At 35.9% G+C, this 23,635-nt stretch overlaps 1 protein-coding gene across 20 annotated transcripts in view; it reads left to right on the top strand.

Annotated features, from left to right (window-relative positions):
* Nucleotides 1-23,308, top strand: part of sdk (sidekick cell adhesion molecule) — a 459,794-nt gene extending 436,486 nt beyond the window's left edge. For 7 of the 20 annotated variants that reach the window (XM_073975479.1, XM_073975482.1, XM_073975481.1 and 4 more), the window contains 6 exons: nucleotides 2,996-6,220; nucleotides 6,287-6,565; nucleotides 10,771-10,794; nucleotides 11,060-11,380; nucleotides 11,462-11,796; nucleotides 14,886-15,543. In XM_073975479.1, coding sequence (XP_073831580.1) covers nucleotides 2,996-6,220; nucleotides 6,287-6,565; nucleotides 10,771-10,794; nucleotides 11,060-11,380; nucleotides 11,462-11,796; nucleotides 14,886-15,128 — 4,427 coding nt within the window. In that variant the 3' untranslated portion in view covers nucleotides 15,129-15,543. Of the gene's footprint in view, nucleotides 1-2,864; nucleotides 2,883-2,995; nucleotides 6,221-6,286; nucleotides 6,566-10,742; nucleotides 10,795-11,059; nucleotides 11,381-11,461; nucleotides 11,797-14,885; nucleotides 15,544-22,851 lie in introns of those variants that run through there. The other 13 variants (XM_073975477.1, XM_073975467.1, XM_073975469.1 and 10 more) reach the window with 6 other exon arrangements.
* Nucleotides 23,309-23,635: the final 327 nt, after the last annotated feature.

The following is a 23,635-nucleotide window of genomic DNA, read 5'->3' on the forward strand; positions in this document are numbered from 1 at the left end:
TCAATACCATCTTCTGGGATTGGATCTGTGGTATCTTCGTCGACTTCGCTACTATTGGATACCAACAGTTTGGAAAAATGCTCTTTCCATATCCTTAGCACACTATCTGTATCAGTTACCAGATTACCTTGTCTTGGTCCCTACAGGAGGATGTGCCAGTTCCAAAGCCATCAGTTTGATGTTTCACTCTTTGGTAGAATTTTCGAACTTCATTCTGTCTCCTGTACATCTCGATTTGTTCACACTCCCGCTTTTCCATCTCTCTCTTTTTCCTGCGGAAAAGACGATTTTCCCGATACCTCTCTCGTGCGCTACGCGTTGCTACTGATTGTAAAGTAGCCGCATTTTTCTCCTGGTCATACCATGGATTCCTCGGTGGAGGTCTCTGGTATCCAAGTACTGATTTTGCGGCTGTTTGCATGGAGTGGGCAATGTTTTGCCATTGTCCTGATATGTTTTCGGGACGAGGAGTGCTTTGATTAAGCAGTTGGGCCAGTTGAGTGGAATATGCTGTGGCTATCTGTTGTGATTGCAGCTTACCGATGCCCAACTTCCGTGTTAGGTCTGTTCGCACTTTGTTTGCTACGTTTAATCTGGTACGTACGTTAGCTGCAACAAGGTAGTGGTCCGAGTCTATGTTTGCACCTCGGAACGATCGTACATCCAACACGGTGGGAGCATGAGCGCAAATAAAGCTTATGTTAAAGAATTTTGCTTTTAATCGACCAACTACAAATCCGCAACCAAACACATGCTTTGTGTCATGGCAGCTATAATACAGTGCGACGCCTTTAGGTGTTGTTGTGACGCCTTTCCTGTTCCATCGTATTTCCTGAATGGCAGTAATGTCGGCCTTGTACTCTTCAAGTACATCTGCACTAGTTCCAGGTTTACTGTCATATACCAAAATGTTGTATCGTTTCATCACAGTCTACACCCCGAACAGTGATGGTATCACTGGACCTGAATATTGCATTTGATACGGTCAGTCATGCTAACCAGTTCGAGGATGTCAAAAATACTACTTTCTGGGCTTTTTGAAACGTTAGGTCTGCAACTATATGTTTGATCGCCAGTCCTACGTAAAATGTAGATATAAGAAGTCAAAATCCCGTAGAGTGATACGGTATGTTCACCAAAGAGCAGTTGATATCTCCGGAACTCTTTAACATCTACCTTTCTGCAATTCCTCGGACTGCAGACGGACGTAGGATTTTGGTGTTGAGTCCTATCGTCGATGCCGTATAAGTATGATAGGTTAAATGTTTACATAGCTCACTTAGTGCAGTTCTTCCATCTGAGGAATATGAAAAACTGCGCCGCTAAATCCACTTACAACACTTTTCATTACCCCCTGAACATATTGGTTGGTGTGGTCCTGATTCCGACAACTACCCGAAAATATTAGGTGTAACCTTAAGTCGTCCACCCAAGCCACAACTATTTGCGACAAGATCAGAAGGAACAAAGGTTCTCAAGTTGCTGGCCGGCAGCACTTAGGTTTCTGACAAAGAAACCTTGTTGTCCTCTTATAAATCAATAGGCGGTGCCAACGTGGTATGCAAATGTTAGCGCTGCGCAGTGTAAGCGTATTCAAACATGCCAGAACTTCGCCCTGAGGATTGCAACAGGGTGCCTCCTCGTTGGCACCAGAGGACCGTCTTCATAAGGAGACGAAAATTTTATCGGTACATCAACACAACAAAATTTTCTCGATGCATCATATGCTTGGTTGTTACCCCCCAACCATCACAACAAAAGAACGCCCAGTCAAGATCCGGATGATACAGTCTCCTTAATTTATCACACGCTTTTCGGAGAGTTGTCCATTTGATAAATCCCCAGGTGATGTGTCACAGGCGCATGACAAACATGTTAATCGAACAGAGCGTCGTCTTCTTCATTTGCTGTTGGGAGAACCAAACTAGGCAGCCAGAGGACATTTCCTTTACTTGACAGGTATTACACCATTAACCCAATGCAGATTTGGACTAAGTGTCACAAATGAGGTTGGAAAGCTTACTAAGAATTTCCAGACCATATAAGCCATCCCAATGTATCCACCATTTAAAGTTACTGTGATTGCCATGCCGATGAATTCCATCCATTCTCATCCATCCAATTCTCATGTTCTTGAAAATCTTGTGAAATGGAGGGTTTCTAGACAGGTTGGTTCTTCTCTGGGATTGAAACTGCTAGGTATGATACTTCAGATACTTCGGCGACTTTCTCAACGGCTTATAAACTTCGATATGCGTGAACATGTACGCTTTTGTGATAGTGTGTCATTTCTTCAGCAAAGATGGTACAATAGACTGCCGTCTGCCTGTATAAAACTTCGTTTGGCACTAAACTGTTCGGGTAGGTTCTACTGGCTCAAGTGATCCTCGAAGATTCTCAGAAAATTTTACTCAGGAAGAGTATAAGCCATATTTTTTATCATGTAAATATATATAGAGGTAGGAGGAAGGCGTGATGGGTCTGTCAGGATAACGATTTACCTGAATAATTGTTGTATTTAGATTTCATATTATAAGCTGGATATTTAAACTATACAAATTCGTCCTAGAATGTATGCTGCACTTAGGAAATTTATACAAAACTGCTTAGTTAGTTACTATATCTAAGAATACAAGCACAGTAGCGTATCGCCTGAACATTACACAGTTGAAGCCTTGTTTTCTTTTTATATTCTTTTGTTCTTTTCATAATTTTTTCCTTTTGTGTTTTGCATTATTATTTAATTTTCCAAAAATTCCAAAAAATATGCTAAATGTTGATCCCTCTATTAATGCTAAATATTTATGCCAAAAAATTTCTCTTTTACCATTCACTGCATCTGTGTGATTAAAACAAAATCGTAGAATTACCGCTACATCGAGGTATATATTTTGTAAAAACTTGAAATAAGCTTTCCTTATAATATAAGTCTTATTTTTTAACTCTGCTGTGATTCCACATTAACATATTTCCTTTCTTTCTTAAATCAATCTAGCACCCTCTGGTCCTCCCGTGGGATTTGTTGGTTCAGCACGCTCGCAATCGGAAATCATAACACAATGGCAACCACCACTAGAAGAACATCGTAATGGTCAAATATTAGGTTATATTATACGCTATCGCCTCTATGGCTATAACAATGTACCCTGGATGTATCAGAATATAACCAATGAGGCTCAACGCAACTATTTGATACAGGAGCTCATCACATGGAAAGACTATATAGTACAAATTGCTGCCTATAATAATATGGGTGTTGGTGTCTATACGGAAGGTGCTAAAATCAAGACCAAAGAAGGTGTACCCGAAGCGCCACCAACAAATGTTAAAGTACAAGCCATTAACTCCACTGCCATAAAGGTCACATGGACACCACCAAATCCTCAACAAATTAATGGTATAAATCAAGGTTATAAAATTCAAGCTTGGCGTAACCAACTAATCGATGGTGAAGAACGTGAGGTGGAGGAGAAAATGATGACAGTGCCACCAAGTTTGCTGGATCCCTTGGCCGAACAATCAGCCGTATTGAGTGGGTTGGACAAATTCCAAGATTACAATATTACCGTTTTGTGTTTCACTGATCCCGGTGATGGTGTAAGAAGTTTCCGTATCCCTGTTAAAACCAAAGAGGATGTGCCGGATGAAATCACTGCCCTGCATTTTGATGATGTTTCCGATCGTTCAGTTACTGTGCTTTGGGCTCCACCCAAAAATATCAATGGCATTTTGACAGGCTATACAGTACGTCACCAGGTTAAAGATCGTCCGGAGACAATGAAATCTGTTAATCTTACAGCAGAGGATACCCAGCTGGTGGTGAATCAATTACAGGCCACAACCCATTATTGGTTTGAAATAAGAGCATGGACCCGTGTGGGAGGTGGTCCTCCCAAAACAGCAACCATACAATCTGGAGTTGAGCCAGTACTTCCACATCCACCCACTAACTTGGCTCTGTCCAACATTGAAGCATTTTCCGTAGTTCTACAATTTACCCCAGGATTTGATGGCAACTCTTCCATTACAAAGTGGAAAGTTGAAGCCCAAACTGCACGCAACCTAACCTGGTTTACTGTATGTGAAATATCCGATCCTGATGCTGAAACATTGACCGTCACAGGACTTACACCATTCACCCAATACCGATTAAGGCTAAGTGCCACAAATGTGGTGGGCACATCTAAAGCATCCGAACCTACCAAGGATTTCCAGACCATACAAGCCCGCCCCATGCATCCACCATTCAATGTTACTGTTCGTGCCATGTCAGCAACACAATTACGTGTACGATGGATTCCTTTACAACAAACGGAATGGTATGGCAATCCCAGAGGCTACAACATCACCTATAGGCAGGTGGAAAGTGATAATCGCATTACCCCCAAAAGTGTGCTCATTGAAGATCATACCGCCAATTCGCATGTTCTTGAAAATCTTGAGGAATGGACGGTGTATGAGGTTTCCATGACAGCCTGTAATGATGTGGGACAGTCACGTGAAAGTGCCATTGCCGTAGAAAGAACCAGAGAGGCCGTACCCTCCTATGGTCCTTTGGATGTTCAGGCCAATGCCACATCTTCTACAACAATTGTGGTCAAATGGGGTGAGGTACCCAAACAACATCGCAATGGACAAATTGATGGTTATAAAGTTTTCTATGCGGCCACAAATCGTGGAGGTCAAGTTCTGCACAAAACCATATCCAACAACAGCTCATATACCACCACCTTGACGGAGCTTAAGAAATTTGTTATCTATCACATTCAAGTATTGGCCTTTACACGGCTCGGTGATGGCGCCTTGAGCACTCCACCTGTACGCGTACAAACATTTGAGGATACCCCTGGAGCACCCTCAAATGTTAGTTTCCCTGATGTATCCTTTTCTACGGCCCGCATTATTTGGGATGTTCCTGAAGATCCAAATGGTGAAATTTTGGCTTATCAAGTAACATATTCGCTGAATGGAACCTCCAGCTTAAACTACAGTCGTGAATTTTCACCCTCAGATCGTACATTCCGTGCCACACAGCTATTGGCTGAACGTTATTACATTTTCAGTGTTACCGCCCAAACACGCTTGGGTTGGGGTAAGACAGCTTCAGTATTGGTTTACACCACAAACAACCGTGATCGACCTCAACCACCTTCAATGCCACAAATCTCCAGAAGTCAAATACAAGCCCATCAAATTACATTCAATTGGACTCCGGGCAGAGATGGATTTGCCCCTTTGAGATATTACACTGTGCAAATGCGTGAGAATGATGGCCCCTGGACTTTGTTGCCAGAAAGAGTTGATCCATCACTAACCTCATATACGGCGACAAATCTAAAGCCACACACAACATATCAGTTCCGCATACAAGCTACCAATGATTTGGGACCATCTGCATTTAGTAGAGAAAGTATAATTGTAAGGACTTTGCCTGCAGCACCATCTGTGCCTGTTACCAATCTTAAAGTAGTACCAATTACCACCACATCGGTGAGGGTAAAATGGAATGCCTTGGAAACTTCAATGTGGAATGGTGATGCCGCAACAGGAGGTTATCGTATCTTATACCAACAACTTTCCGATTTCCCTACAGCCTTACAGGCAACACCCAAAACTGATGTTATGGGCATTAATATTGACTCAGTGGTATTGTCGGATTTACAACAAGATCGTAATTATGAAATTGTGGTATTACCATTCAATTCCCAGGGACCTGGTCCTGCCACCCCACCTGCGGCCGTTTATGTGGGCGAAGCAGTGCCGACGGGAGAACCTAGAGCTGTAGATGCTGCACCCATATCTAGTACAGAGGTACGTTTACGCTGGAAACCACCAAAGCAAAGCATGCAAAATGGTGATCTTTTGGGTTATAAAATATTCTATTTGGTCACCGATTCACCACAAGAACTTGAAGAGGGTAAAACTTGGGAAGAAGAAATTGAAGTTGTGTCAGCCACAGCAACGTCACATAGTTTGGTGTTTTTGGATAAATTCACAGAATATCGTATACAAATATTGGCCTTCAATCCGGCCGGTGATGGTCCCAGATCGTCGCCAATAACTGTGAAAACTCTGCAAGGCCTGCCAAGTGCACCACAAAATCTACGCTTTGAAGATATTACCATGCAATCGCTGAAAGTGTCCTGGGACCCACCGAAGTTCAAAAATGGCGAAATATTGGGTTATTTAGTTACCTATGAGACTACCGAAGAAAATGAAAGTAAGTGGTTGAGAAATATTTACCGTCGAGAGAAATCTAATTTATTCCTTTTGTTCTTGCTTTTAGAATTCAGTAAACAAGTCAAACAAAAGGTATCCGGTACCAGTCTTTTGGTGCAAAATCTTGAAGAGCAAGTAACCTACACCTTCACAGTTCGAGCCCAAACAATTGATTATGGTCCAGTCGTTAGTGAAAATGTCACAACCGGACCCCAGGACGGTTCACCCGTGGCACCCAGAGATTTGATTTTATCCAAAACTTTGTCCAGTGTTGAAATGCATTGGTTAAATGGACCATCTGGTCGTGGACCCATCTTAGGTTATTATATCGAAGCCAAAAAACGAGGTGAGTATTTACAAAAAGTTTTCATTTGGGGTTTCTGGGAATTTACAAGGTTTTTTATTGGATTAATTCTTTGTTTTTCTATGGATTTGGTTTTATGACAAATGGTTAATTTTTATTATTTAAGTATTTGGTGGAAGGATTGTTTGATATTTAGTTTAAGTTTGGAATGAGACGTATTATTAAAAACTGATTTTGATAGATAAATAAATTAAATATTCATTAAGTGGATTGGAATTTTTAAGACTTAAGTTTGCATGCAATTTGGTTAAGATTCAAAATTTAACTCGGTATTCAAAACATTATTTGTTGTTTACACAGTACAACAAAATCGAACTTTTTTAAAATTACAAGAAACCCCGCACAGATTATGAAAGAGGACCGAAAAAAAGAAGACACGTGTATGGGCGTTTTGAAAGTTTACGTCGGGAAGTAAAGTAAATAGGCGTGGCAAGTTCCGACCATTTCTACTGGCTTTAAAATATTCGACATTAGATTGCTTGGAATCCTTGCATTTTAGGTATAAAGTGTCTTTGGCAATATTACTGACAACAATGCGGGGTATCTTTTTATAAAAAAATTTAACCCTCATGCGAGTCACTAAAGGGGTATTTTTGTCCCTTTTTTTCAAAAACGTTTAAAAACTCCTTTAAAATGTGATGGTATCAGATCAAAATATTCCACAAAATTATTTGTCATAAGATTTTACTATAGGTCCTCGAATACACCAAAACTCTAAATCGTACCTAAGCGCCAGGAATCTGCCAAAAGTAAAATCGCGTTTTAGGGTTAATGTTGTACTTTATCTGAGTTTATTAAGTTTTATCCCACAAAACTTCATTCTAGATAGAAGACGCCAAAGACAAAAATAATCTCCATCAAATTTCAATATAAGTCGCCGAATAAATGAGATATGTGTTTGCAATATATATCAAGATAATATATACATCAAATTTGCCAACAAAACACCCAAATATTTTTTGAATAAAATTGTTTTGTTCTTTTTTTGAGTTGATGCATGAAAGTAACATGGAATTTAATTCCAGACGAAAGGTGTTAAAAGAAGAAATATTCTACACAAAATTTCAGTCCCAGAAAAAACTAGATATCTAAGTAAAATACTTTGTTAAGAAAATGACGTTACAAAATTAGTTATTATATGTAGAAATTATTTGTTAAACTTTTAGACTCTCAATTAAAATTTATACCATACTGAGTCTAAATCTCCTAAAATACCTCACTTTTTGGGGGTTGTGTCAAAAGAAGAAATGTTCCAAATCAAATTTCATTATGAGTCTTTGTCTTATTATACCCTCAGTATTTATGCTAACGAGGGTATATACACTTTCATACGGGCAAAATGTGCCTCATCGAAATAATGGTTTTAGACCCCAAGTATGTTTGGACGAAATGTGTTTCAGACAATTTGGAGTCGATTGAGCAATGTCCGTCCGTCTGTCTGTCTGCCTGTCTGGCTGGAGCGCACGATAACTCTCGAACGGATGAACCGATTCAGTTCAAATTTTGGCTTTCGTAATATTTTGCTCAAACTTAGTTTAAGTTCGAAGATGGGCTATATCGGTCCACTTCTTGCGGTACCTCCAATACAAAAATTCGAAAATGTTCGGAAAATTTGTGCGCACGATAACTCTTGAAGGGATTTAGTCCATACCTTGCACATCCTGAAATGTGTACCAGACTTAGATAAGGTTTCAATATGAACCCAATCGGTCCACTCCTTCGGGTACCTCCCACACAAAATTTCGGAAAAGTTCAGTTTAGGACCATCTCTCGAATCGCTTTGATTTTTGTTTTAGCAACTTGTATTCACTGTCCCCCATACGACGGTACAAGTTTCATTAGGGGCAAGTCCATACTTCCTGAGAAAATAGCATGAAAGTTGCAAAAAAAACCCCTATGACACCGTGTGAGGTGGTTGGAGCGCAAGATTACTCTAGAACGGACCTGCCGATTGGGTCCAAAATTTGGCTTTCGTAATATTTCGTCCAAACATAGTTTAAGTTCAAAGATAAGCCATATCGGTCCACTTCTTCAGGTACCTCCCCCACAAAATTTCAAAAATGTTCGGAAAAATTGTTCGTACGGTAACTTTTGAAGGGAATGGCCGAATTAGTCCATACTTTACACATCCTAATATATCTACTAAATATAGATCAGGTTCAAATATTGTCTATATTTGTCCACTTCATCCAGTACCTCTTAAACAAAATTTCGGATAAGTTCACTTTAAGACCTGCTATCGAATCACTTTGATTTTTGTTGAAGCAACTTGCATTCGCTGTCTCAATTACGATGGTAAAAGTTTTTTCAGGGGCAAATCCACACTTCTTGAGAAAACAGCCCGAAGGGTGTAAGAACCCCCTATGGCACCATATGTAGTGGCTAGAGATCCACTTCCATAATGGTCAATGTCGATCCATTCCTTTAAGTATTTTCTGCGCATAACTTTTGCTCTTTAATCCTAATCAACATTTTTGTCGGTTCATACGCCCAAAATTTTTAAACCTCTCTAAATACATAAGTTTTTTGGGAAAAAATTGTTTCAATATACACAGGCTGAGGGTATATCTCTGTCGGCCAAGCCGACTGATACTTTTTTACTTGTTTTAAAATAGTTTTTATTTATTTATTTTTTTTTTTGGCGAATTGTGCCTTTTGCATTAATATAGAGTTCACAAGTTTGAAAAACACTGATCGATAACACGTTTATCGACAACCCAGATGGGTTGACATCAATAATACAACATTTCATCTCAGTTGTGCTGCCTATTGACAACGCAACTCAAGTTTAGTGGCAATGCATAACACTGTGCAACATTTTTAAGGTGATCTTGTGCAAACAATTCGAACTGAGGATTTTTTGAAAGTACAGACCCAAACGACAAGAAACCCTAGTTGGGTTTTGTTGTATCAGATCCAACTCGGATTTTATGGCTTCACATGGTAAAATATTGAGTTTTTAAAAGAAATTCGGGGCTATATCTCTGAAACCAATGCGAATCTTCTTCTGACCTCTGAAGCAAATTTGTAGATAAGGACAAGAATAAAATATTTGGAGAAATAATGAACTCGAAAAACTACATTTATTGCCTCAAATTTCAAAATATATGAAAAAATTCCACAATTTTTGTACATTTCGCACCGTATTTCCAAAACCGTTAATTTTTTCTGAACATTTTCTTTTGGAAAAATATTCCATTGTAAAATGCCTCTATGCCGTTGTTTTTAGAACATTTTTCAACTACGATTTAATAAAAATGTCAATAAAGTAGTGAAATCCGAAATGCGAGAATAAACTGTTGGTGTGAACTGTGTTTGAAATACGTGTTGTAAAAGATATGATGCAAAATACCGCTGAAACAACATGAAGTAAGCATTTTAGAGTTTCAGAATGTTCTGAAGAATTGTTGAGAACAAAATTTGGAAGATATTTGTGACAGATTACTTGGTTCAACTCCCAATAGTTTAGCTGATACTGACCAGTAATTCAGAAATTATGTAAAATTTTCTATATTTTATCGATTTTGATGTCCTAGATGGAGTTTTTCTTATGTGGTCTGTTCAAAAGATAAGTTTTACTAGTTGAGGGCTGCAAAATTATTAGAAGTTGTTTGCATTTTCAGTGTTGCATAGTGTAATCGACCCCTTAGAATTGTGGGTGCGAACGGGCAAATTCGTTCGTTGAAACATTTTCTTGAAGATCTTGCTTTATGAAAGTCTGTCCTTGCCTTCTCAATCTTGGTTGATTGGAATACAGGCCCAGCAATCTAGCCACATATGGTCTAGTTTCTGCTAAGGTGTTTATAAATATCATGAAATATCTCTGTTCAAAAGTTACCGAATTTTTGACCAGGAAAATAGGATTTGAACCACTTTGCGGCAATTGAATTCCAATTCGTAAATATTACTTATTATTTTGTTCGTGCTAACTAAAGAAATACAATAAAAAATCAACATTTTTAAAGGCGTCAGGAAAGATAATTATACAACAACTAAATATCAATCACAATCCTTCTCTCTTAAAAAAAACTATATTTGGAATATCGATTCCAACAAATATTGGTTATTGGAAATTTTATTTATTTATTACAATTTCTCTTTCTAAATCTCCCTCTCTTTCCTAAACAAAAAACACTCTACAACTAACTTTTGTTATGCTGGTGGTAAAATTAAATCTGCTTTTGTAGAACGAGGCGAACCATCATTTATTTGTAAGTATAGCCCATAAGTAGAGAACAAACTTACTATTCTATATATGCTGTAGTTATCCCATAAATAAATTAACTCTTTCGTAGCTAGAACTATAGAAATAACATTACTGAAACCTTTACTGATGCTGTGTAAAAAATTCACTTTTTATGCCCAATCCCTCTAGTCAATGCTAACACAATAACAATTTTTGTAGAAATTAAAAATACTATTTGAAAACAAATTGTAACAAATTCCTTTTATCTTCCTCCCCCCCTCTCACTATAGACGACTCCCGTTGGGAGACAATAACGAAAACCACCACCGGTACTATACAAGACTTTACAGTTAGTTATCAAAGTCTATTACCCTCAACTGCCTATACATTCCGGGTTATTGCCTATAATCGTTATGGCATATCATTCCCCGTTTATTCAAAGGATTCAATATTGACACCATCCAAATTGCATTTAGAATATGGTTATCTACAGCATAAGCCGTTCTATCGACAAACATGGTTTATGGTTGCATTGGCTGCTACCTCCATTGTCATTATAATAATGGTCATTGCAGTGTTGTGTGTTAAAAGTAAAAGCTATAAATATAAACGTAAGTAAATAGTGTACATATACATACACATTTTTATATCAAAAAATATTTATTTTTATTTTATTTCTTTCGTTTTTGCAGAGGAAGCTCAAAAAACACTTGAAGAATCAATGGCCATGTCCATTGATGAGAGACAAGAGTTAGCCTTAGAATTATATCGTTCCCGCCATGGTGTTGGCACCGGTACCCTTAATAGTGTGGGTACTTTAAGTCGTGGTACATTGGGTACACTGGGTCGTAAAAATAATAATCGACCTCCAAACAATGTCCAATTAGGAAAAAGTCCGCCACGACCCTCACCAGCATCGGTGGCATATCACAGCGATGAAGAAAGTCTGAAATGTTACGATGAAAATCCTGATGATAGCAGTGTAACAGAAAAACCTTCAGAGGTTAGCTCATCGGAAGCTTCACAGGTGAGTGAGAATTTTGAATGTAGTGGTTAAGCCATAACAGGCTATAGCAGAATGTCCCTTAAATTAAAGAAAAACCACCTTGGAGGAAAGGATTATCAAACGGCTAATTATGTTTTGAGTAGACTAGTTTGAGGGTCCAGCCACATGCTTCTTTAGAGATCCATTGTAACATTAATGAAAATACATTGTAATACTGTTCATGGGGATAAAAACGACACAGAGGTTATCACGTAAGGATTACCCTACATAGTCGTATTCATTTTGCAGTGTTAAATTATTCGCAACAACATATTTTCATTGGAATGTCGTAGAAGTCTCATAAAATAGGAGGTATATCTTGATAGTTTTTCTTGGGTCTTTTCTATCACTTGGTGTAGAGTGGAAATATGGCATGTGATGGAATTTCTAGGTCTAAACCGTGCTCAATTGCCTTCTTACAGTGATTCACAATGCTTCAATCGTCTTTTCAAAATGTTATTGACAGGTGTTACATGCTGCTTATCGGTATATTGCTTCCTTTTAGAGATGAGCAGATTTTACTGTTGGACATTGTATATTACACCCTGGTTACTACCCTTTTTGTTTGAAATAACTTTGGTCGAATCAAAATAAAATAGGAATACATAATACACTTATCCTTGACAGTGAGCATAAGCGGAACAAATGACTAAAATCATCTGGATAGTTACAACATTGAAATAAGTGAATTGTGGACAACGGAGGATAGGGTCTCAGTCACGTCTGGCGATGCTGACTGATCCGAAGAGGTACGCAGGGCGAAGAGACGTCGCATTAGATCTCTTCCTTCCTAGATTGAACTACCACAATTTACAATGGAGGATGTTGTGAATGCCATCAGCAACTCTAAATCATCCAAAGTGTTGGGTCTTAAAGGAATCTCCATGGTAATACTGAAACGTCTGGATGAGCCGGGAGTTGAGTATCTAAACAAAGTTCTTAAGCTGTCGCGGGCCACCTACATCGTGCCCGAAGTCTAAAAAATGTCCAGGGTGGTCCCGCTACTAAATTCAGGCAAAGCTGCCAGCAAAGGTGAAACGTACAGACCTACTAGAGGCTTTACTCCACTCCAGCGTCAGAAATCGCTATTCAATTGCATATGTTCCGTAAGCGGTACAGCACTACAACAGCGCTGCACGCCATCTACGCACATATTATTCGAGGACTCATCCAGAGCCAGCCGTGCGATAGGACATTGTTGGTGGCGCTCAACTTACGTCTTACTACATTTTTCCACGCGAGGAATATGCAAATATCCGCCACGAAATCTACGGCTACTCTGTTCACCACATGGACTGCAGAGATAATCACTGAATTGAATGTCATGGTCGATGGTAACATAATTCTGACCACCACCTACAACAAAATTCTATGGGCCGCTTGTTCACGTCGACCCCGCATGCCATAGCTATGTGCGACAAGCTGAGATGTAGTAACAAGGTCTCTCGTCCCAAGGCGGCAACACTTGGGGTGCAGTAAGCTATGCGGATTAAGATGAAGATCCTATTTACGCGGACGCTTCATTTCCAATTGGGCTAGAATTGATGGCGTAATGCAGAATATCTGTCCAGGATGCAGTAACGTACCGCATGATTCGTTTCACCTGTCTACCTAACTTCCATTTCGTTATGGACAAATCTAGGTCGCGTCATTTTTGACTTGTTATTGGAAGCAGAGCCAGGTCAACAAATATAATAACGAGTAGAAGCTGCTACAACAATAAATATGATGAAGGACATATGAGAATGGATCCGAATTTGACTCCATTAAAAGTTTCATCAGAGTCAATAAAGGCTGTTAACGTGAAATTCGATAAATTACTACTCTGTGTGTGGGTTGGGTGCCACCGTGATGAATGGTGTGGACATCGCCTTCCACTCTGAATGTCCAACATTGATTCTTAGGCCTCACGGTTATGTTGGCGACATTTGCTGAGTAGTTATATACAAGTGGTGCTTTAATATGAATTAGCCTAATAGGTGTGTACGATAACCCAATAATTTGTACAAATTCGTACAAATTTTTACTGAATGCTGTTCGATAAAAAAATTATCCAGCAAAAGAGAGCGAGTTTGGTGAGATTTCTGGAGAGTTTTGTGACTGAGAACTTGCAAATTTTTGCTGGGAAAATTTGTCCCGCAAAAATTTGCAAGTCTGATCAGCTAACTTTTAATCACCTGTTCAATGTAAACAAATCGAAATGTTAACATTTTTGACCAAGAAAATTTCACAATTGCAAATTTTTTTTAGATTCTAAATCGTTGTGGATTGTATTAAAGCATTAAATAAGTAAAGTGCAACTTTAAAATTTATGTTTTTGTTCCGTTTGGTTTAAAATATCAAAAGAAACAAAAACAAATTTCATACATTTTCGGAAACAGCTGACTTTCCTGCAAGTTTTTGCAAAATGCTGTTCGATAACTTTCTGCAACTTTTCTTGCTTGAGAGAGTAAAATTCACTGAGAGAGGTTGCTGGAAATGACTGAGTAATTATTGCTGGGAAAGTTATCGTACACACCTAATATGAATCTGGTTGCACTCATTGATTTGAGATAAGTCTCTATTGTATTCACTGGAACAAACCTATCAACAAAATGCAACCCCATTTCAAATGGTTTTTGCACAAAGATGGGATATGATTTCTAAGTCTCACTGCCTTTGTTATTCCTGTTGAAAAATGCATCATGGCAGGTATTACACCTTCAGGGCCCAGGGATCTAAAGGTTTTGAATGTATTTATTGTATTCTGTTCCATGTATATATTATAGAGTTGGGCAGTCTTGTTCAATTGAACGATCCGGATCACTGTCCTCGTTCAAAGACGAATGAGTAACATCATAAAAACCATCGTATGAAATTAGGTATACGCAGTTTTGTCAAAGAAATTACCGGTGTCCATTGAACGAGATACTGATCCGGATCCTTCAATTGAACGAGATTGCCAACCCTAATATATTAGTTTTTGCTTAAAATTTCACCATTCAATAGATTTTCACTTTGGTTTAGCCATGTGGGTAAATAAAACTCATTACTAATTTCTTATTTTCTCCTTCTTTTCCTTTCATTTACAGCATTCGGAGAGTGAAAATGAGAGTGTACGCTCTGATCCACATTCCTTTGTCAATCATTATGCCAATGTTAATGATTCACTGCGACAATCATGGAAGAAAACGAAACCCGTGCGCAATTATTCAAGTTATACAGACTCAGAACCCGAAGGCAGTGCAGTGATGAGTCTCAATGGTGGCCAAATTATTGTCAATAATATGGCCAGATCGAGAGCACCACTGCCTGGTTTCTCATCTTTTGTCTGACAATCTACAGATTTGTAAGATTTAGTTTCAATGTTACATATTATTAATTTTCTCATAAATTTACGACTACTACCCCATTTACCTTACCTCTCCACATAACTCAACCAACAACAATCACCAATGAACATTTTTTTACATTATAACTACTAATGCTAGTTAGTAGCACATCGTAACTACTTACAAATCATCAAACAGAACAAATCATATTTTTACTTTCGAAACAAACAAAAAAACGAGGAAAAATACAAAAAAAAATGATAAAAAATGAAACACAAAAGATGACAAAAACAAATGTCTGCCTATATATTTATTTTTTAGTAATTAAAATTGTATGTAGATCATAAGATAAATCTAATGAAATTTATTAGTTTGTTAAGAAGCGCTGAAAGGGGACAAAACCAGAAAAAAAAACAAAGGAAACAAATCTATTTGTATTTAATGAAAACGACAACTACATCATAAAATTTTAGTGTGGTACCAGAGAGATGCATTAATTATTACTTTTTTTCTTTATTTACTTCTTAATAATTTTTTCGTTTTTTATGTTTTTCATTTATTCGTAATACTTTTCATATTATTTATTAGACAAATTGTACGTTATTTTTTGTTTATTGTCTATGACAACACTCTGCTACCGCCGAAAATTAATATAAATACTTGCAAAGTGATGGAGTTTTGGATTGAAAACTTATTTATAGAACTGTAAACTTATTAATGGGATTTAAATGCCTAAAAATTATTTCAAAATTTAATATTATTATAACTCTATGCTAGCTACTAAATGGTTATTTAAAAGAAAATTGAGTTTATCGTTAAGAGGAATTTTTATATCATTACCACTCCTCTTTATCTAAGAAACTCCTTTTTTCTTCAACAAAACTTTCAGTGTTTTTATTTTCCAAAATTCTCTCTCCCTTTGCAAGTAATTATATGCTAATGTTTACATTTTGTAGCAACGTGTAATTATATTAGAGCTTAAATTATATATATGACTATTGATTACGATTTTTTAGATAAAATATACAACAAACACTTGTATGTTTTCAAACAAAAATCGTTTAAAAGCTATTTCAAATGAATCCCTATTAAGTATTATTCTGTTAGTAGAATAATTTACTTTGTTTAATAGAAAAAAAGAGCTTCATTTAATAGCTTTTAAAACTAAACATAGAATCAAACGAATTATCGCTTTATCTCTCTATCCCCAACCTTCCTTTCCCTTTTCCTGTCGTCCTTGTCAACTAACTATCAATCCAAATTAAATTGTATGAAAGAAAACAAGTATATAACTAATTGTAAACTTAACATTTTTGTTGTTAAAATGATAAAAACTCCTTTATTATCTGTTGTAAAAATATTCAGGAAAAAATACCATAGTTAAATTATCTTTAAGTTAAAAAAATACCATCTATCTATGAGCTTCTAAGGAAATGTAAAAGAGGCGTAATGATATTCATCAAAAAGATTCTGCGTTGTCGACCAAAAGTTTAAAGGCGGAGATACGTACACGAGCGGCATGACATTCTTGCTTAAATCATTTCTGGTAAAGGAATAAAGAAATATCAGTAGTGGAATTCTGTAACTCATTTTTCGAGTTACCGACAATTATCGGAAAAATTAAAATGCTTATAATTTCGGTAATTAACGAACATTTTCGGTAAGTTAACAACCAAAATAAAGCTGTTGCTAAATCCTACCGACAGCAGCAGTGCTGTCAACTTTTATTGATACTTTTTATTTATAATTTTGCGTTTTAATTTTAACGATTTTTGTCGGTAAATCAAAAATTGAGTTACAGAATTCCACTACAGAACAATTGTTTTTAATTAGATCGTAGCTCGTCTTTATTCTTTTATATGATGTGACTTAAACAAGAAAGCTATGATGCATAAGCGTCATTTAACTTCGTACTGTATCGTTAAACGATTGTGATAGTCAAACCCACCTTGGACACTGAATGCCTTTTGCTCTATTTTTAGGGGCCAGACTATATCATATTTTTTGCAACATCTGAAAATATTATATAGTCTTGCCCCTAAAAATAGAGCAAAAGGCATTCAGTGTCCAAGGTGGGTTTGACTATCACAATCGCGACTATCCTGTAGTACGATTCTCTAACTCAATTTTTGAGTTACCGACAAATGTCGTTAAACTTAAGATGCTTATAATTTCGGTTAATTGTGTTAATTGTGTTTTTGTTATGTTAGGCGGCCATCAGACCATCTGCTTTTTCAATTGTACGTTGTGACTTTGGGTATACTAATATACAGAACAGCTGACGTCATACATGTGAAAAAGCAGATGGTCTGATGACGGCCTTAGCGACGAATAAAAAGCAGCAGTAAAGTTCTACCGATATCAAGAGTGTTGTGTTGTTGAAATTTTCATTCAAAATTTTGTGTTTTATTTTTACCGATTTTTGTCGGTAACTCAAAAAATAAGTTAGAGAATCGCACTACTGAGTGTTTCTGCCATGCACATCTTCTCGGCAAGTGTTGATTTAAGAGACGACGCCCGGACTCGACGATAAAAACTAGGTCCCATAACATTAGGTTAATATGTATCGGTGTGGACTCATTGATATGAGAGAAGTCTCCCTTGTCCCTTCGGTGATGTATGCGGGAACACATGAATATATTAGACCGTTCCCAAAAGGCATGCCGTACCCCCAAATGTTTTTCATATAAATATTAAGGCGAGCGGTTAACGATAACACGTGCCAAGTAAGCGATCTTTAATCTAATTTACTCAATATGTATTTTATTGAGACTAGTGATGGATATTCACAAAATCGTTGTACAGGTCACATTTATTAGCCGATCCTTTCACCATAAGGTTTAAACTTATTGGTCCTGTTAACGAAACTACTCTTTTCTTAGCCCAATCCTATCCAAAGATATTTTAAAAACCAGCTAAATACATAATTTTTTGAGAAAAGGATTTTGGTGGTTTGTCCGGTATTCGATCTGTCCATAGATGAAAGTTTCATTTCACACAATCATTTCGCGGTACCCACTCTACATCGGAAACGAATGGGCCAATCATCATGCTTGTCTTTAAACTAGGGGGGTAAGAATAAAATTAATAAAATAGTCGGCGGCCAAAGTAAAAATTTCGATGTTAAATTGGCTAACAATTAAAAAATCCCTCATTTAAAGCCAAAATGTTTATACACATTAGGGTTATGACTTCTTTACAACTTCGTATCCCTGTATCATATTTTGATGAGTTTTTACATAAGATAAGATAAAATCTTAATTATAAGGTGATTCGATCTCACGCACAAAGTCATTTGTAAATGCCTCTATATGAAGGCACTTTAAGGGGTGACCTCCACTTGTAAATTTCAGTAAATCGAAAAAAAAAAAAATATTGACTTATTTTAAAGTAGTAGGGACAAATTTACCTAGAAATTAAAAACGTGTTTTCCTCGAAATGATATTTTGAAATCAGTGCCAACTCTAGCTTGGAAACTAATGAACCGATTGTCATACAATTTTGTGGGGCTATCAAGGACATCAAAATCTAGTCTTTCATCGATCGATTTTATTAAAAAAATTATCCGTTTTAGGACCAGAAAAAATTCAATTTATTAAGCCAAAAATTAAATTTTCGAATTTTTGGGTACACCATTTCAGTAAAATCCAATATTTTTAAAACAAGTAAGAAAGTATCAGTTAGCTGAGCCGACAGAGATATACCCTCAGCCACGTACCCGAAGCAAAAAAGTTAACACAATACTTCTGTAGGTTTTTTAGCTGTTGGGAAAATTTTCCAGAATGGAAAGGGCCGTAAAAAACTACATGTTGCAACGACGAGTGCATTTTTCCAAACTTTGGGTAGGGTGTACCCGTAGGAGTTATCCGATGTAGTACATATTCGGACCTAATACAAATATGTAGGCAATAATTTTTTTCTTTATTAGTATATGGATATTTTCCTTACAGACTATATAATTAAAAATATTGTACTTAATTTTCTGAATTTAAATACATATATTACAATTGATTTAAATAAATTTAAATATATTACGATTTCTCTCTTACAGGGTTATTTAACAATTAGCCAGTTTAGGTGGTGCCGATAGGATTTTCTGGACCTTTTTGGGTCATTATCTCAGGAAGTATGGACTTGCCCACGAAAAAAATTACAACGTCGTAACAGGGGCCGCAAGTGCAACCTGCTGCATCACAAATTAATAAGATCAGAGAGGAGTTGTTAAACTATACTTTTTCCAAATTTTGTGTGGGAGGTAACCAAATGATTGGACCGATATAGTCCATATTAGAACCCGATCTATGCCTGAAAGTAATATTACCAATAGCAAAGTTTGGCTCAATTCGGTTACTCCCTCCAAGAGTTATCATTCTCACAATCTTGACGAAAAATTTTGAACCTTTGTGGGGGGAGGTAACGGAAGGAGTGGACCGATATGGTCTATCTTCGAACTTAAACTAAGTTTGGACAAAATATTGAAAGACCCAAAATTTGAACCAAATATGTTGATCCGTCGATATGGGTTGTTTGCAGTTTTTGTGCTGATTTCTGAGGAAGTATGGACTTGCTCCTGAAAAAAATTATATCGTCGTAATGAGGGTAGTGAATACAATCAAAGCGATTCGAGAGCAGTCCTTAAACTGCACTTAAGCAAAATTTTGTGTGGGAGGTACCCGAAAGAGTGGACCAATATGGTCCATATTGGAACCTCACCTATGTCTGGTAGAAATGTCACGATGTGCAAAGTATGGTCTAATTCGGTTACTCCCTTCAAGAGTTATCGTGCGGACAAATTTTCGGAACTTTTTTGAACTTTTGTGGGGGAGGTACCTGAAGGAGTGGACCGATATGGCCCATCTTCGAACTTAAATCAAATGCGGACAAAATGTTTCGGTACCCAAAATTTGAACCGAATCGATTGATCCGTTCGAGAGTTATCGTGCGCAAAAATTAAGATGTGCTCTTACAGATAAAAAACATCTACCAAAAAAGTTAGGTAGTTTTCTTGGAAAAATTCAATTCTTGCTACTGAATATCATTTTTGAAAAAAAGGTCAAAAAGTCATAAACCTAATGTACATTATTAATAAGAGTCCACAAAAATATATGACGATCGGTTCATTTGTTTTCGAGCTAGAGTGTCATTTGGAGAAGAATGCTTCAAATGTTTTATTTCACATATGGTCTGTTCCAGTACTGCAAGAAGCTACTATTTTTTACTATGATAACATTTTTTCCTTTATGTTATCGGAAAAAATAGTAAAAATTAGTAGATTCTTGAAGTACTGGAACAGAGGAATAGTCCCAATTTACATTAGGTAAGTCTCAATTTACATTAGGCAAGTTTACTTGCGGCAAGTCCCTGTTTGTAGGAAAGACACGTAAGGGGAATGGAAATAGAAAAAAATTGCTCGTACCGGCAATTTTCAGGCAATTCCTTTTATATTTTTTCGTATTTGACATTATTTTCATTGTTTTGAAAACAAAACTTGTCGGAACAGAATTGCCTTTTATAAACGCAAGAGGCAAGTTTAAAAAGGAACGAGAAAAATTGACGCAAGTAAACTCGCCTAATGTAAATCGGGACTAAGTTTACTTGCGGTAAGTCTCAGTTTGTAGGTGAGACGCGTAAGGCAAATGGAAGTGGAAAAAAATTGCTCGTACCGGCAATACCTTTTATATTTTTCGTTATTGACATAATTTCCAATGTTTTGAAAACAAAACTTTCCAAGACAGAATTAATTGCCTGTATAAGTCCCAATTCACATTGGGCGAGTTTACTTGCGGCAATTGTCATTTTGTAGGAGAGAGAGGTGAGGCATATGGTAACCCTTTGCCTCTCAGCACCCTCTCTCACCTACAAACTGACAATTGCCGCAAGTAAACTCGCCTAATGTAAATTGGGACTAAACCCAAGAGGCCAGTCTAACAGCCTGTTTCACAATGTCGAACGAAAAAAATGAAAACGAAAGAAAAAATACTTAACTCGTGTATGATTTTCAAATTTTGTAGTTGTTACGAAGCAACAACAAAGTCAATATTGCCATGAAAAGCAAAGTTTAGGTGTTTTCGTTCGCATTCATTTGCTTTCGATATAGTGAAACAGAGAGAACGAGAAAAATCGCCGCAATGAAAATCGCCTAATATAAATCGAGACATACAAACCACAATGCTGAGCTTATTTTTGTTCCGATTTTGTTTGTTCCGATCTACTTGAAATGTTCACAACACATTCTATGCAAGTTATACTTCAAAATAAGTTCCAATTTACATTAGGCGAGTTTACTTGCGGCAATTGTCAGTTTGATGGAAAGAGAGGTGAGGTATATGGTAACCCTTTGCCTCTCAACACCCTCTCAACACCCTCTCTCACCCACAAACTGACAATTGCCGCAAGTAAACTCGCCTAATGTAAATTGGGACTAAGTCAATCAAAAAATGTTCGATTTTTACAAATCTCAAGTGGAGGTAACACCTTAAAATGAGTTCTTATTAGATTTCTTCTTTTCCGACTCAAATACGTACCAAGTCCGCTTCTTTTTTACATTTCCAATGATAATGATTGAAGCTACCATTTAAAATTTCTAAGAATAAAATTTCGTCAATTCTTTGAAATCATATTTTCATGACTGTTCCAGAACCAGCAAAAATCTAATATTTTTGAAATTTTTCCCTTTAAAAATTTTTCAAAAAATTCAAAAATAGTATATTCTTCCCGGCTCAGGAACAGAGCATTAGTTTAAAGTCATTGCAAAGAATGAGGAATTTTCTTTTCCAAACATATTTTCGGTTATATAAACAATTCCAAACAGATTTTGAGATTTCCAAAATATAACTATGGTATTAAATTTCTGAATTATTTATAAAGAAAATAATAAAATATATCTAATATAAAAATTGTTTGAATATATCTTTCAAACTTGTGATAATAAGACTTTCAATAAGAAAACAAATCACAGCAACGACCTATCAAATTGTTTTTGTATGTAATTTGCTATTTATTTCACAAATGAAATAAACAGTTTAATTGATTTTATGTTTTTTTTTTTTTCAATAATTTCTTCATTTTTCAACTAAGCATTTTTATTTTCCAATTTATTTCAATTACAATTACAACATCTAGATTCTGTGGAATTTAAAACATAAAAATTAAAATATTCGACTGCAAATTTGTTCAAAAATATAGAATTGTTTATTGAGGAACGAGCAAAATTATTTAGCAAAAGCAGGGTGTTTGAAAATAACTCCAAATCATTTAGGGTAAAGGTGGAACTTTCGCCTTATGGTTAAAGGTGATACGCTCATTGGCGTATGTGCCTCAGTGGCGAAAGTTTCCCCTTTTATCGTATATTTTCTTTACAAAATATATTAGGGAATTCAAATCACCATTATTTCATAAAAAAATGCCCAATTGTAAGTGTTGGCATTTGGCAAGTTTCTCACTAATTCACCCAATAATAATGTTTTACTAATTTTCCAAATTAACAATGGGTTAAAACCCAGAAAATTACAAAATTATATTCCCATGATTACTTCTACTAACTGAAATCCCATTAAAATTCCACGGCATCAGAGTTCTAACAACCATAATCCCAATAAATCACGAAATCTGTTTAATGAACAACCTTTTTCAAATTTCGTTTGTTTTTATTTTATATTTATTTTTTGTTTTTATATTTTTTGATTCTTCTTCTTTTTCATATTTTGTATATTAAACCATTTCTTAGATTTAAGGTAAACTCTAAACTGACCAGACAAATCTCATAATTGCAAATGTATTTTATCATTGTTCTCTGTAACTGTAATAAAGAAAAAAAGGATGTGTAAATATTAACTATTATAAAAAAGAGGAACTATATAATTTAAATTTATTAATAATTTTGTACCGAACATTTTATATATGTATGTGTGAAAAAAGAATCACTTTAATATTAATCTAATAATAGCATACCATTCAAAAATAATTATTTATATTAATTTAATTCAAGTGCTTTTTTAATTGTAAATGAAATGCCTTTTTAGTTAATTTTTTATGTGTTTTCTTAAGATAAAAACTAGAATAAAAGAAAAAAACGCAATAGATACAATCTATTTTTAATTTAATTTCTTTTGACAAAAGGCATATCTCCCCATGTTTTCTGACCAATAAAATAATTGATTTTAAGTTTTATATATTTAATAATTTTCATAGGCCATATATTAAAAAAAAACGAAAAATGCAATTAATTATAGTTTTATAAAAATTATTATTTTTATTTTCTTATTTGAATACACTTTATTTTTTCTAACGAGATTACAAAAAATGAGTCTATAGACTGATTATTGTATTTTATATAATATTTGTAAATAATATAAAGTGAAACTTTAAAATAATTTTAAATATGTTTTTCTTTTCGATTTTTTTAACTTTATATTTCATTTTTTATTTCAAATATATGTATACATCTTGTTTTATGGTGTACATATACTATAATTACATAATAAATTGCTCAAATGTCTCTATTTTAAGAT

Source organism: Musca autumnalis, unplaced genomic scaffold, assembly GCF_047663935.1.
Source record: "Musca autumnalis isolate F117 unplaced genomic scaffold, ASM4766393v1 scaffold_3, whole genome shotgun sequence".
In the NCBI taxonomy this organism is placed as follows: domain Eukaryota; kingdom Metazoa; phylum Arthropoda; class Insecta; order Diptera; family Muscidae; genus Musca; species Musca autumnalis.